The 16769-nt window shown below is 38.7% G+C and overlaps 1 protein-coding gene across 1 annotated transcript in view; it reads left to right on the forward strand.

The window, feature by feature from the left end:
- Window positions 1-319: 319 nt before the first annotated feature.
- LOC308196004 (uncharacterized protein) overlaps window positions 320-16769 on the forward strand; it is a 214890-nt gene continuing 198440 nt past the window's right edge. The window contains exons 1-4 of the mRNA XM_080594358.1: window positions 320-1506; window positions 10487-10597; window positions 10664-10716; window positions 15336-15480. Of these exons, the coding sequence (XP_080450484.1) occupies window positions 1360-1506; window positions 10487-10597; window positions 10664-10716; window positions 15336-15480 (456 nt within the window). The 5' untranslated portion in view covers window positions 320-1359. The remainder of the gene's footprint in view (window positions 1507-10486; window positions 10598-10663; window positions 10717-15335; window positions 15481-16769) is intronic.

Below are 16769 nucleotides of genomic sequence, written 5' to 3' on the forward strand. Positions count from 1 at the left end.
GCTTTGGATTCCTTGAGGTGGAGTACAAAGCTAAATTTACTTCTTCCACCTGATGGTATTATATAAAAGCTAGGAGAAGTCAGAATTTCTTTATTTAAGATAAAGTATTACAACCTGGAATTTGTGATCTGGTCAGTAGACCCTCAGAAATTCAAGTAGATCAGAATTGCTTGAGGAAGAAAGGTAAGACAAGAAATCCAGTATGCGAATCTTCCTAAACTTACCCGAGAGTTTTTGACAAGTCCACTCAGCTGAGTAGCATGAAGCTTGAAATTACTGGGAATCTCCACAGTTTAATTCAGAGGCACCAAAGGAGACTGTGTTCTTCCAAAGTTCAGTCCAAACTGGCTGGGTATTTTGGGAAGCATGTCTGAATTTAAACATGTAAATCCCCACTGATCTTCTCTGCCTGCATGTGAGGTCCTTGCACTTCCCCCCTGAAGTCAAGAATGAAATAATCAAGACACAACAGGGAGAGGAATGGCGACTGTGTCAGAACAGGGGTGAGATCTGCTATGTCAGTGGGAACTAGATTAGATGGGATTTAAAGTTGTAACTCCTGAGGACAGAGTTGACGGGTTTTTGTCAAAGGGTCAGAGAGACTGTATAAAAAGTAAGATGTGAGAGATTGTGAATAAGAAGAGACTAAGGATTAACAATAAGTGAGCAAACAGTAGGAAGGAGTAGAAAAACATAGATGAGAGCTGAGGTACAGAAAAGGTCAGAACTGAGCTCTAACTTGAAGGTAGAAGGAAAACAGGAAAGTCAATAAATATGGAGAAAGACTTTCACTGACAGCATTCCAAAGGGGTTACTTAATATCAAAGGCCACGTTGTGTGGCATTGCCCCATAAATAAGGCCAGTAATCTAGGCTGAAATTACAGGCCTTGGTCCACTTAAGAAAAGATAACCTTGAGAGCAACATGAACAGCTTCAGAAAAGACACTGTAACATTGCTGCAAGTTTGATGTGCATAAGATAAATGTTGAAAGGATTAATCCACACAACATGAAAGACAAATGCAGTGAAAAACTGAAGGGGATGGAGGAAAATGGGCTGAAGGAAAGTTCTGTTCCTTTCCATTTTCTGGAAAATTCAGCAAAATGTAAATGTTGCTATTATAAATAGCATCTTCAGCTAGTAACTGTTTGGGTTTCCTCTCTACTGCACTCTTTTTGTTTTGCATTAGTCCAGCAAGAGTTCCATAATCTCTTTCACTTTCTCTCTCTATCCCTTCACTGTTATCCCAATGTAATGACCTCTTTTTCTTCTCTTCGTGTCCCATTCCATCTTTCCCTTCTGATCACTACCCCAGAGAGACTTGGAAGGCAGTGGGTCAACCAGGGAGGGGTGGCTATATGAGGAGGAGGAGGAGAAATCTGGGACTCCAGAAGTTCAGGACCGCATCTTTTGTGTTTGCCAGGATCTCCCTAGCAGTCCAGCCCAGCTGTCCACTGCCAACCAGCAGCAAATCTCCCTCTCTACCCACGAACACAGGAGCTGAGGTGAGTGAGACTGTAGAATTTAGATAATGACTGCAGAAAAAATTCCATGCATTTGCACAGGAATGAAGAGTCAGTTAGTGGGTCAAAGACTGTGCTAGATAACCTGAAAGATTTTCAGAAATGCTTTAACAACCTTAGAGCCTCATTCTTACTATCTGGTTGTCTCAAAATGAAATTCTAAAACTTCAGCAGAAAACCCCAATGATACATGTGAAAGTTGCTTTGATGACATAAATTACTAAATAGAAATTAAATGTTATTGATGATTTCAAATATTATTACTGTTCTCTGACAGAAATTTAAATGACCTTAAAATACCTTTCAATGCAGTTCACTTTTTCATGAGGTCATGGAGAAGGTAAGCTATCAAAAAGGGAGACAAAAGTATTAGTGGCATGGCTGAAATACTTTGGATTATGAGGAATAATTTGGGTTGTAGTGTCTGTCTTGAAAATGCAGACTAGATATTTTCTACTCTATTATTCCATCACATCTTTTTTTAAAGTTATTTCTTTCCCCAGGGTTGACAGTATGATCAGGTCAGAACTTGTAACCCTTCCAAAATGACTTTAAACAGGAAGTACCACCACAAATGAGAGGCAGTAGTAGACTAGGCTGGCATTTGCACTACAATACAGGAAAATAATGCATTTGCACAGCCCAGCAGTTAGCCAGTTCTGCTGTACATGGCAGTGGACTACAAGCCTATGTCTGAGCAGCTGATGAATCTCTGTTGAATTGAATCACAAGTTCTTATATAATGTAATCTGTTCTCATTCATTCATCTTGTGCCAAAAATGTCTTGAAGATGGACAAAAACAGGAGAAAACTAGTTAATGCAACTTTCTTAGCCCGTCACTGAGTTGTGAAGAATCTGTTTCATTGCTGTAAAGATGATGAGGGTAATGATATTGTTTCTAAGTGAGAAATCTTGGAACTCTTCACAGCACTTTTTTTTTTTTGTATTATTATGAAAGGAAAAAATACTACTTTTAGTATTTGGAATGATTTTGATTCAACTGAAATAGAATTTTAGAGGGCAATAGTGCAATTAAAAAAAATAGAAAAAGAAAATTCTACCCTTTCTTTTCCTTCTACTCCAATTGAAAAAAGCAAATGACATAAAGATATACCAAGTGAATGTAGGTAATGCAGCCAGAAATTTCTGGAGCCACTCTGCTCATTTCAAAGGACAAATATTTTTTCTGTGCATTCTAAACAGTGACTAAAAGTATGTGCAAGCTCTTCCTTGCTTTCTCAAAGAATGAGAAAATCACGTTCTTAGAGTTTTCTAAATCATGGTCCTAAGATCAGTTGATGACTTTTCCCTAATTTGCCACAACCCTAATTAGTTTATTGACTACTGTAATGCCACTGGTGAATGCCTTATAATTTCATTTAATTAGAAGAAAGCCTTTTAGTTAACAATGGAAATAATTAATCTCTTTTAAAGAAAGGACTAGAAAGGAATAGTTCGCTTGCTCATGTATTGTTTGAATCAAACAAAAAAAGAAAGAAAGAAAGAAAATAAATAACAGGCTCAAAAATAAAGCTAGAAGGGAAAGGAAATACTATCTTCCTCCTCAGTTTTCAAGATTACTTTCTTTTGTTTACAAATCATTTCTGTCAACTTGCTGGTTAAACCATCATTCAGACAACTTGCATTTTGAGTAAGAATCAAGCTAAAAGCATTCGTTCAGTCTGGCCTGGTAAATCAATGGAGTAGAAGGTGCTTAGCAGATAAGTTGTGCCTCTCATCTGTCAGTTTGCCTTCTAAACCTCCATAGGCTTAGCAAACTTGTTACAAGCTGAAGTGCTGATTCAAAAGTGTTTGAAATGTTGCTTCAGATGTAAAAGTAGTTTGGATCAGGTTTTAGGCACAGCATCTTTATTTAAGGTATAGAATGGCATTTTCCCTCTTAGATAGGTGCAGTAGTGCTCAGTATGAGGAGGAAGTCAGGGCTGATCTGAAGCTGAACTAGCTGCTTCTGCTTCCTTTAGGCTTCTTTGAACTCAAGTGTAAGACAGTTGGCTTGTCTTGAAATAAGCTATGATTGAACTAGTTCTTGTCCAGCTGAAGTATGTGCAAGAGATTTCATCATCAGACTTCTTTTGACCAAAACCAAATTGGGTCAGTTTGTGTGGTCTAGGTTTCAAGTTTGCAGGTACAGAAAATCTGAATAGGTTGGTCAAAAACAAGAAGTCCTATCTCATGAACACCTTTTATTCCAGAGACTGAGGATTACTGGGAACTCATGAATGCACTAGAGACTTTGTTGTTCCAGACATCTAGATTATCTCCAGAAGGGGCACAGGTTACTGTGACAATATAAAATTCTAAAATTAGAGAAGAGTTCATGGATTTGTGTTGCTTTTCCTAGAACTGAAGATGCAGAAATCTCTCTTCTGTAGATCAGATAGAAATGTATGTGAGCTCTCCAGCCATATTCAAAAGTGTTTTCTTCACAAGCTTCTTCCTTTAATTAGAATAGCAAATGGCGGAAAAGGACCCTTTTACAAGGCAGTATTCACAGATATCACTATACCTGATTCCTTTTTCATAGTGAAAGTCTGTTTTGTTTCCATGTTTGGGCCTAGCTCTTTTCTATACTCACAGGGATAACATGAACCATTCTGACCTCAATTCATCAGTTAATGGGGATCTACAATAAAGTGAAACTCTCCAGCAGAGAAGAATGCTACAGCCACTGTTTGTGATGTGCAGTGCTGTGGCTTATTCTCTGTTGTCAAGCAGAGAAGGGGATGAACTCTTCGTCTGATCTGTAGGAAGCAAGGTGCTTGGAAGCCTCTGGTAAAACGTTTATTTTGATGAGCTCACTTTCATCTGAGCCTGCAGCATTTGATATTCTTCAGTTGCTCCCTTACTGAACACTGTTGAGTCTGAGGGTGAATTGCCGTTCATATCTATCAAGTGATGTATTTCTGCACTTGTGTAGCATCAGCAATCAAGGATCTCAAAATACTTTACAAACTTTAATGAGTAGGGCTTTACAACACTCCTGGGAGGTGCAGAAGTACTGTTAACCCAATTTAATAGATAAGGAAAGAAAGATGCAGAGAAATCAGCAGTTGCATATTCAGACCCCTGCCTCCACCTGCATGTATATTTTTTCAAATTTTTGTTCATACATATAGAAAAAAAGATACCCCTAGAAATGAAAATTAAAAGTTGTATTTACTGGTTCCTTTGGGAGAAAAGGATTTACTGAGAGTACATTTCAGTTTTAAGGCATTCAGGAATGTTCCAAATTTTTGAATAGCCGTAGAGGTACTTACAAAACAAAGCAAAAAATTGTCCCTTGTCATTGAGGTCAGGGTTCCTTAGGAAATTGCTGCTCCAGTTAGCCACTGAGATTTTCTGTTAGTGAAACATAACTTTTTGGGGCAGTAGTTTTCCCTTGAAGCACCACCTGTGAGTCTCTTGGGGACACTAAGTGTTTCTATTTTTCCACTCCCGCTCCTGCAGTTCGGCTGAAAAGCCTGTGACCGGTCTGGGCTGCCTTCCTCCTGGATGAGAACCGCGTGAAATTGCCTTTTAAATGAATCAATACCATTCCTAAAAGCAACAGTAGGGGATGCTGTGGGGTAAAAAAACAATCCTCCCTGCTTCCCACCCCCCCCAAGCTCCCTCCCGGCCTCTGCATGAGAGCACAAAGCGCTTTTAGGAGAAGAAACCCAGCATAAAATTCAAACCAGTTGTGTTTTGGGCGAACATAGAGCATTAATTAAAGGGCCATCCAGGTCACTGTTGAATAATTAGTTTCCATTTCTATTTTCAAATTGGAAATGATAATTTTATTTAATTCCACTGCAAAAGTGATGAGGAGAAGCCAGGTGGCAAGCAGTTTGATTGGATTGTTTCTGATCTTCTAAATGGAAAGATTTGAAAAGTTCAACACCATGGCAAAATGGATATTTTCCACATTTGTATCAGTTAATTAGTTCAGACTGAGGGACGACGCATCACATAAAAAAGACCTTCCTCCGGGCATTTACCGAATGTCTGGAAACCATGAACTGAATGTTTCCGAGAAGTTAGGAGCACATCTGAAAGAAAATCTTTGTTGACAGAATCCCAGAAAAATAATCTCCTGAAAATCAAATATAATTAGTTATTAGAGTCTACGTATTTACAAATGATCAGGGGTAGGAGAACATATTCCTTTATCAAGCTCTTAGTACTGAAATCTACTTCATCTAATTCATCTTACTACAGAGGCTTCTGAATGCTTTACTGTTGCCTTATCATAATCGGAGATGTGATAAGGCTGTAGAAATCCTGGAAGAATCTCTGATAATGGTCCTTGTAGCTATGATAAGGGTAATCAAATGCCAGGTTTCAGGGCTTAAACTAACTGCCTGTGGAGGTCGGAAGGAAATGTTTCCTCCCACGTGCTGTGCTGCAACAGTTATCAGGGTACATAACACACGTTGGAGTGAGATGGTGTCCCAGAATTAAACTTTTCTGTGAAATTTTGTTTGCCATTTATTTATTGCCATCTGGCAGGGCACCAGACCTGCTGGACCATGTAACTAACTTGGTATAACAAATCTTATGGGAAAGCAATTCTATTCAGACATGCAATACAGTGTTAATCCTTAAATTTTTTGACAACAGACAATATGTTCTGACAAAGACTGTCTTATTAACTCTGCTAATAAATGTGCCTGTGCTGGAAAGGATAAATAGATTACCTCAACGTGAGCTACTACTAGAGAAGAAATATACATTTCATGCATGCACTGGAACTGCCATGCCCTTTGAGAATGATGAGGTGTTTTTTTTCACACTGAATTCATGCTGCATGTCATGCCTAGTTGCTACATACACCTGATGACTGGGGAAACCTGTACTCTTTCCTAGACAGTTTCCCAATACGTATTTTAAAGTCACATCTGCATGATTAAAAATGTCATACCCCATCATTTACATGAACGATTCATACCTGAATCAAATTTGTTCCTAATATAGGTCCAGTGATAACAATGCAGCTTAATCCATGCATTCAGATAGCTGATTCATTCCAGAAGATAAGGTGCTGAAGAGAAAAATTAGTGTGCTGTCTCCTTTTAAATTGGTTGAATCACGTAAGCTTATGAAACACCCAAGACTCAAAACCCAGTAGCAGTAGAGGGACGAGGATTTGTTTTTGACATGTTTTTCTCATGCAACGATTGATTTGCTTGCTGATCAAATCTGCGTGCTCCCATTGCTGCAGGCATCAATTTCTCTTATCAGTTGGCTGTGCATCTATCCACAGTTTATGCAGTGGTGGCCATAGGCTAACATACGTGCTGCCTTAAATCCCTGTAATGTTGGTACTTCGCTGGACTGAAGTCATTGAACACTGAAAAGAAAATTACGAATGACAGCCATTAAGTAAACTCTGGTAATAGTTTTAGCTGGATGATGTATGTTTTTTTTTCCTGCTTATAATAGACATGGTAGCAGGCTTGAGGCAAACAGAAATAAAGTGTTCTTTTACATGGCATGTAAAAATATGCTGGTTTATGTATGACCCAGAAGCCATTGCCATATACTGTGTGTAACAGGCCATTGGAGGACAGGCCCCCTGCTGGCTGTTATATGAGGGCCTGAGTGTGGGCCCTTGGTGAAGAAACCCCTTTCATTCCCTAAGGAATGTGTGTACGTGAAAGGATACAGGATGGCATGAGTGGCTCCGTGCATGCTCCTGTGCTGTGGAGGAGTAGGCAGAAGAAGCATGACCAGGGGTTCCCCCTTCAGTCCCTAGGGAGATGCTATTAAATTGTGCCTCTCACCCTTGGTCCCTGCCTGAGTTACCTTACATTTGCACTATTTTCCTATGAAAAAAAAAACCCAAAAAACAAAACAAACAAACAACAACAACAACAAAAAAAACACATCCATTTGCTACTGACCCAACTACAAATAAATTTAGCAGAGAAGTAACTGAATGTATTATAAATAAACCATTACTCAGGTTTTAAAAGCGTCCTTTTATAAGCTCCTTCAAAATGCAGATGTTATCTATGGGCTGTGGAATGATGGAAAAAAAATCTTTTGAATAGGAAGAATGAAATAAAAGGAGGAAAACTGAGAAGAATAAGAATATAAATCAATAAAAAGAAAGTTTGTGATGGGCAATACTCTGGCTTGGAGCAGAATTCAAACAATATCATATCAAATATGTGTTTATTCCAATTAACTTTATGACAGGCACATTCAGGCAGATTTAAATGCAGCTTTTAATTGGTGTACTTTCCAGGGCATGGTAGGTGTTTGATCATTTTAGATAGCAGAACAGCAGAAGGGAAAATTAAATTGACAGAGTGCAGAGAGGGAAGATGAAAGTTACGTGTGGCGTGGAACAATAAACTATTACTACAGATGTTAGTAATTAGATCACATCTATTTGTTATTGATTTTTTTTCCCCTTTCTTGTTACAGTTATTTATTTTGATTGGAATTCATTGCCAATTCCCCAAAGTGATACAGGCTGAAGTCTGACTCTGACTCCTTGGCTGTACCGATTTTTCTCTGGTGCTGGATGCAAGACCAAATGAGCGACCTTCCCTTTAGAGCTCTCTAAAAATGGGGGCATTCCCCAGCGAGTAACAGAAGACCTGAGCACAGCAAAGACCTTTGCTAGCTGCCTGCCTACCCTGGCAATCACAGTGCACGTGCCCGGCTTTACCTGCTTCTTAGGTGCTATTGACTTTGAGTAACCCAAGGTTAAACACGTGCTAAGTGCTTTGCTTTACATGCTGAGCCTGAACCAGGGGGAGGGAGTGGTGACAGGTTCGTTAGTTCTGATACCAGCCCTACAGACCCCTCCTGGTGCTGCGCTCGAATCCAGGCCGGCAGTGATCAGAACAGCCGCACTGTCAAGCAGCAATGCGAAGTTCCTTAGGACAGCTCATTACCAACAAGGCATCCTCTCACGTGCCTGGAAAAATAAAGGCTCCGTATTTGCATTTTCCAAAAGGCTGTTTGCTGCAGAAATTTGAGGCAATCCACGGACCTTGCTTGTTGATGCTCACTGAGAACATTAATTGTCTCCAATCATTGTTAGAGCATCTGTTTCACATTTTGACAAGTGCACTTATCTCCTCCTTCACTCCTACCCCTCCCTTTCACATTCCTCGACTAAAGATAATGAATAAATTACAGAGATATGACAAACGTGTTGATAATCAAGATGAAAAACAAATGAACTGGAAGTGGCTGTGTTTCTACACGAAGCTGTAAATTACTTTCTTTTCTTGTGCAGTGAAACTTCTGGTTTGGCATCTAAAAATACGAGCACAAGAGACGATTATTAGAAGTGTTCTGGTAGAGTGCTTTCAACAGCAAAGCCTGCTGGCCTCTCACCTTGCTGAGGAGAAGATGAGGATCCAAGGAGGAGCCAGGAAGGGCTGAAAATAACATGAGAACCAGACAGCTGGAGGGTCAGAGTGGTGAGGAAGGAGTTAAAGCATTTAATTCTAATTAGAATTTAATGAGTTGGCATTATGCTTATGAAAGCAAAGGACTGGGCAGAGGCAGCTACAGTGACAGAAGATAAAAAGTGGAAGGTTTTGTTTACCCACCTTCCCCAGCAGCTCAGACCTCCTGCACAAGACCCCAGGCATTTCACAACCCCTTTCCCTGAAACAGCTTTTCTACAGCAGATTCATGCTAAATGCTCCCACTGGTGCACAAGGCAATGAGTGTGGCAGCCTGCCTGCTGCTCATGTCTATGGTGTATGTGTATCAGTAGTGGGCAGACAGTGAGCAGCTGCACCTTGGACGTGGTACAGCATCTTCACCGCACTGGGCAGTACCAGTGGTAGTTGCAGTCCCATCACGTTTCGCCCAGTAAACCCACATTTGGTACTAGTTGGAAGCACAGGTTATTTTGACCGTCAGGCTCCAGACACATTTAATGGACTAGAGTGCTTCTAACCTTCACTATCTTCTCCTATTCCAGCTGTAGGGTCTGCACACAGCCCAGGCAGTGAATTTGTCCCCTTATCTGCAGCTTTTTTCCTTTTATCAGCAACTGAATCTGCTCACAATTCTTCTAAATGATGAACTTACGAAAGCTACAATATTAGTTTAGTTTCATGTCTCTCCAGGACAACGCTAAAGAAAAAAGAACTGTGCATGTGTTGCAAGACCAGCTTCTGCATCTACAAATTGGCATAAAATCAGGCTTTGCAGCAAAATTATGTTGGTTTATACCCTTTTAAAAATTGAATTGCTTAAGAATATATTGAAAATTTGCATGGGGATATTAGAATTCCCAGCCTCCGTATTTTAACCACTATCCCTTTTGAGCTGAAATGGATGCACTATACCGTTAAATAATTAAATTAAATTAAATGCTATTTACCTAAAAGTTTCCACAGCACCTTTTGCCAGAATATGGAGGGTTATGAAGCCTATTAATCTAATTCATCTTTTGGTTTTAAAAATTTCATAAACTTGTGGCATTCTTGCTCATTAAAATTCAAAACTGGATAAAAAAGGAATAATTTCAGCTCACATTATTTTTATATGTGGAGAAGATTGAGACATATGTAGAAAACAATCCCTACATAAATAGATTGTGCCATTATTCCAGTAGAATTACTTTATTTCTGCAATGTAATAATTACTTGGGGTGGGCACAGTGATGGGGATGATTATAATTAGCATTTTTCAGCATTGTGCCATTTTAAAAGACCCTTGCCAAGCTGTTGGGGGATATATTTCTAAGTACCATCAACCTCATGACACAGATGAGTAAACTCAAGCATACATGAATTAACAGCACACTTACAGCAGATAAAGACACTGAAAGAATTCATCTAGGGACTTCCCAACTCAAATGTAACATTTTCGTCCAGGCCTGAAATAAGTTAATTACCTTTCAAGTTCATTAATAACATAAGTCTATAATTTGAAGGCTATTCCAGCATCTCTCTGTGTTATTCACTGAACTCCTATCTGCAGTTCACAGGAGGATCCTCACTGTTGGTGGATGCAGGCACGTCCCTGCTGCAGACCTGGCTGGTGGTGGGACAGGAGATGGGGACACCCGCAGAAACATCACTGAAAGCCCAGGTGTGTAGCCACCCCCAAAACCCCACTGTCTACAATGGTTTTGCTAACAGTACCTTGGTTTTCCAGCCTTCACCCAGAGCAAGAGCAGAACTATGGCACAGTCGTGTTGGCCTGTTGAGGTAATGACATGTTGACATATTGAGAATTACATACAGTCTACTTCTTGAGCACACTTTGCTTCTTCCTAGCTTATAAATTCTTATACAGATTGCCCTGCGTTTTCTCTTTTAAATTCTTGTCTGGGCTGTAGCTGTTGGCACTCTAGGAACACAGATTGCTGCCTTGATCCGAGGTGACTTTTGAATGTGTCAGGCACAGGAGCCGAAGGACTCCACCAGCTTTCAGCAGTGCAGGGTCTCCTCTGCCACTGAGTGCACCTCCTGCTCAGCAGAGTGTTTCAGACTCAGTTGTTCATTTCATTCAGCACCTTTTGGGTTTCAACACAGAGCTCCTTCCTGTGGAACTCTTTGGCTTTCAGTAATAGCTTTCTCCCACAATGTTAACAGATAAGAAATGTAGATGTTATTATAAACGTGTGGTGGTTCCTGAGAAATCTGTGTGAAGCTCTTTGCCCTGGTGGCTATAGAACATCCCTGCCTGGGAGGGAGACAGGCTTCACTGCACTGGGGCTAGGAAGTGGTAAGATGGGCTATTTAGCAGGGACATAGAACTGTGCAGATGGGGTATTGCTCTGGCGCTGAATGTAAGAAAACTAGTTTTGTAGATGATCATAAAACACCTTCTCCTCGCTGCTGCCTGGTGCTGCAGTAGAGCTCTGAGTGCAGTAATTGTTCTACAGAGGTGGGCAAACTGCACAGCACCACAGCCATTGTCCCTGAAATTTCCCTTTTCATTGGAACAACAATGAAAACTCACATTGTGTGGTGTGGGGAGCTGCAAGCCAAGATAATGTCCATTGTAAACACAGTGCAGTATCAGCAGAAGAAGTCTCCAATCACCTCTGAATTCTGACTAGATCTGGAAGTTTCAGATAAGAGTAACCATGTTTTCTTTGAGATAATCCCCTTAATATCCAGCCAAAGAAGTCTGCTAAAACTTTAGAATACTTGTTTGAATACAGTATTTTAGTCTTTAAAAGTTCATAGATACTGCACTTCTCCCCCTTTACCCTAGGATAATACACCTCGATGGCATTTGCGCTACACAAATATTTTTCTCTTGAGCCTCTTTAGGAACACACAGGAAACACAGACTCCATTAAAATTGGTTAACCAAACGTGTATAGATCAAGACTTGTTTTCCCATGAAAAAAATACTAAGGATCTCCTCCTCCCTTCCTGTATGAAATGAGAGTTCAAAGAAGCTATACTTTCAGATACTATAATTAGGTTTAACTTAAAAAAAAAACCAAAAACTCTTTCCTCTTAGTTAATATAAGACTTCCTCGAGAAAATTTCAAATGCATTAAAGAGTGATTTTCTTGTTCATTTCAAAAAGATTCTCTTTAATTTAAAAGTTAAAAGACCTTTAAGGCCAATATTAGCGATGGAAGTACAGCTGAACTTTTTTGAGGGGAGGATAACTGTAATATCAACAACTTGTTAGACAGGAAGAATGGTTCAATGGGTAGGAACCTGTCTTTGGACTCACAGAACAGTGAATTTTCTTTAGAGAATACCAAATTAATGATTAATCAGTTTTAGGAAATGAGTGTTTGTGGGTACAGCTTCCTGTTTTAATAGGTTTTCACAAAATTTAAAAAAAAAATCAAAATATTTCATTCTGACAATTTTCAAACAAAATGTTTTGGCATTTTAAAATGGTATTTTTGTTTTGAATTTAAAATTAGCTGAAGTCATAAAATATGGTAAATAGCTTTTTCTTTGGCAGAAAAATTTGTCTTTCATTGAGAGAAAGGTTTAGGTCAATGAAAGATATGCTCCATCTCAACATACATGCTGCACACCCCTCTGTTTCCCTGGAAGTCTTTAATAACTATTTTTGCTATCAGGATAAACTGAAAAATAAGTTCAATTTTCCAGCTACTATATCCAGTATCTCCATACAGTTTTTAGAAGCTTTGGATTTAATTACTGGCTGTGCAGTAGAGTCCCTGGGTAACATAGGTGGACTCCGACATGGATTTGCAAGAACATTCACATGAAATTTATATCTGATTTAGGCAACAAAGTTTAAAATCTAATCCTTGAAAATACTTATGAAGTTTTCCTGAGGGAGTTTACCTCCCTTTCCACTGCAGTGTGGGCATCTGTAGTCCCAAAGAACTGGGGATTATTCTGTTTTCTTCCAGAGCAACGTAAGTCAGACTATGTTGATGCCTAACACTATAAATGATCTTTTGCCATATGCAGCTGGTGATATTCAAGATTTACACAGGAAGAAATATAATCTTACAGAGACCTGCTGAAATCTTCTCATACATATCAGAAAGTGACCCAGTGGCCTCCAGAAGAGGAAGACAGCAGAGTCCTAAAACAGCATGACTAAAGCTGTCCTGTCCGGTGGACAAGTAACCAAGTCCACTATTCCATATTCATGATTACGTGGTGGGTAATTGATATAGGATAAATACTTGGGCTTAAGCTCTGCTAGCATGCTAAATAGTAAACAAGACATTTAAAGATAGTCCTTTCTGAAAACATTTACTATCTAAATGAGGCAGGAACAAAGTATGTTCCATATTCTCGATAGTGAGGGTCTTCTTTTCTTTCAGTGCTCTCCTTGGGATGGATTTGAAAGAAGAGGGAGGTGTAGCCTGAGGCATGTTAATTTGAGAAGAACTAGGAACTGGTGCTCTTGATCCATACGGGAAGAAGGGACCCCACCCGTACATAGCATCCAGCAGGCAATGCTTTTTTTTCAGGAAACTCTGGCATAAAAATCAAGATCAAGACCAAAAGATAAAATTTCTCAACTCAGAAGTGGTCCTGTTGGGAAACATGATGATGTGGAAAATGTTTATACTGCACTTACATATATTGTGTCTGGTCTGGCAAAAGAGAGAAGCTTTCCCTCTCCAGGACTATCCATAAAAAATGCTTCACCTGTATACAGGTGACTTGAAATTAAAACAAAATGCCTCATCAAATAGAAGTAACACCATCCCATATTGTCAGTGACTAAATTCCAGTTGTTAGGTCTCAGTTTGAAGTGCGTTATATTTTAATTGCATCCAGCATATGGTCCAGGTTTAGTGGAGCAAAAGAAACATAAAATCCTAGGAAAAAGCTATTTAAACACAATAATATCCAAAGTTAATTCTATGTTATAGCCAGTGTGGGGAGATGGTTTTCTACTTTTTAATATTAACCACTAAAAATTTTCTGGCAAGATTTTTCTATTTAAAATAGAAAATATTTTTAAAAGTGAGCTTTAAAAGAGACTATGTTGCTACAATAAACAATAACTTACATCTATATAATGATTCTTAATGCTTTACAAAAAAATACTGTGAGTTTTAGTATGTATTTCATATCTTAATAAAATAATTTAGTCATAATACTTTTTTGGCTAATATTACCTCTGCTAATAACACTTCTTAGCAGTTCTTGCTAACAGTACTTACATGAGGTACCTACAGCTTTTATATCCTTTTATTTTTATCTTTTCTCAGCATTTTTTTTTCCAGTTGTCAGTTTATTTTTTTTAGGTAGTAAATTCTGCTTTATTTTATTCTAATGAGAAAAAAAAACCATACTCTAAGTAACTTAAAAAAAAGAGAGAAATCTGAAAATGAGATGAAAAGATCTTTGTTGTTCTGTCTTGCTTGCCCACCACAACTTTTCCCCTTCTCAATAGCAGCTGAAAGTTATAGTTGTTGAAATGCTATAAGTACGTTTGAAGCTCAGGTTCAAAACATTGTTAGCCTGTTCATTTAATGATTTATAGTTAATGACTGGAACTTATGGCATTAGCAGTTCATTGAATTAGTTACTAAAACTTGGCTAAAAAAAAGGGTTGTATAATGAATTTACATTTTCAAGGCAAAATCTTCTGGCCATTCATTTTGAAGTAATGTATTGAGACTAAATACAGATTTGTTTTATTTTTAAATAGAGACATATGAAAACTCTGTGTCAAAAAGTATTGGTTTTATATAAAAAATATTTCCACTGGCAAATTTGGATCAGAATCCAAAACCGTAATTCAATTCTGTTCCCAAGCAGTATATTTCTGCAGGAGTAATCTAAATTTACTGTTACCCATCATATTGCAGCATTCTTCCATGAAAAGGCACTATCAGAGTCATTAGTGGAGAAGCTGTGAAAGATAAAAGGAGAAAAAGCCCTTTGCAGCCAACTGATCATTTATTGAAATTACGAAAGGATGTTTGACCTCTTATTACATAGCGGAATTAGTTCAGAACTGTGCACTTTGTTCTATAAAATGGAACCTCTATACATATATACATATATATATACACACACATATTTTCAAAGCCACAGTTGGTGAAAGCAGGATTCCAGATTTGTTGTGCAGAAGTTAGAAATTCTGATCACATTTACTTCAAAGTAAAATCAACGACACATCCTCTTCCGTCACCAGAAGGATTCTGATAATGTTTCGACATTGATAAATGTTTAGTTTTCTTTTATTTCATTCTATTTGAAACAATCGATTTTGCTAATTTTTGTATAAAGAGAAGTGATGTGTTCTCAGATAAAATTTTTCCCCAGAAACTTCATGTCATGAGTGGGTGACCTTGTGTCACTGCCATTACCAACTCAAAGACAGTCATATAAATTTTTTATCCTAGATCAAAAAAGCAACCCCAAGTGTACTCTAGGAATGACATCCTCTGGAACAGGACCTTTCCTGAGGGAAATAATGCTTGGAGGAGGTTGCTGGCCTGGGGCAAAGCTTCCAGCATTCAGATTTTCCTACCAGTCATCAACTTCCAGGTAAAGCCTTTTGCTTTGATCAGTAATTCTCAGTTCTTTCTCTGCATATTCCCTTTATGTCTTCTGTAATATATTTTCTTCTTGACAGAATATTTGCTGTGCATTTTAGGAAGACAGGTCTAGTTCTGAAGATTACAATACTTTATATTAAGCTGTAATATTAATTGTATGTTTTTTAAAATTTCTTATTGTTGCTGATTGCTAACGGTGGTGTTACTCATATTTCAGTCTGCACTGCGTAGATGTCCAAAGTCCAAATACAGTTATCAGTTGCCTTTTGCAAAGCATTCTACAAAGATGACAGGGAAAAAAAAATCTCTTCTCTTACAACTGACAGTTAAGAAAAACATTTCCTCTCAAGACAGTATTTGTAAATATGACAATATTTAAAGCACATGCTTAAGATCTGTTGAGGAGTAAGGCTCATGATTTGAATGTAATAGTATTTAGCCACATATTGAAAGATAAGTGTGAGCTCAAATGCCATCCAGAATGGGTAAAAATTGAAGCTCCTATTGACAGGCTAGACGACCTCAAATCAGGACAAGAACAAAGCTATCCTTGAGAAAATCAGGTTATAGTTTTACCTGCTTTTGAAGATAACATTCCTAGTATAAGCACTCCCCTTCTCCCTTTACATCAAAGTCTTCACTGTGCTAGCACAGTAATTTGGGCACCCGTGTCATGAATCAGCTCTGTGTTTTTCACACATATGGATTTTTTTTTTTTTTTGAGGAGAGATACTATTTTTCTCTTTGATCAGTATTCTAATCTGTTTCATCGTGTACAAGTAAGAGCAACATAAACAAACAACAGTACTGGAGGAAGATAATGGAAGTTTCGTGTTGCTGCAGCTAAACGTCTGCTTTATACTGAATGAGCTTCAGTGACTTATTGAAGAATTGCCTTAGAAGTCTGTGGTAGATTCAGGGAATGAATGCATCTCAGAACTTTGTAGAAAACGTCTCACTGGCTGCAACAAGCTAAGTATTTTATCCAAAGTTTATCGGTACAAAAAAGACAGGGAACTCCTGGAAAGAGTCCAGCAGAGGGCCACAAAGATGATACGGGGCCTGGAGCATCTTCCCTGTGAGGAAAGGCTGCGAGACCTGGGTCTGTTCAGCCTGGAGAAGACTGAGAGGGGATCTTATCGACGTGTATAAATACCTGAGGTGTGGGAGACAGAGGGATTTGGCCAACCTCTTCTCAGTGGTTTGTGGGGATAGGACAAGGGGCAATGGCCACAAGATAGAGCACAGGAAATTCCGCACCAGCATGTGAAAGAACTT

This window comes from Anser brachyrhynchus (genome assembly GCF_964034855.1).
Source record: "Anser brachyrhynchus genome assembly, chromosome: 5".
NCBI lineage: Eukaryota > Metazoa > Chordata > Aves > Anseriformes > Anatidae > Anser > Anser brachyrhynchus.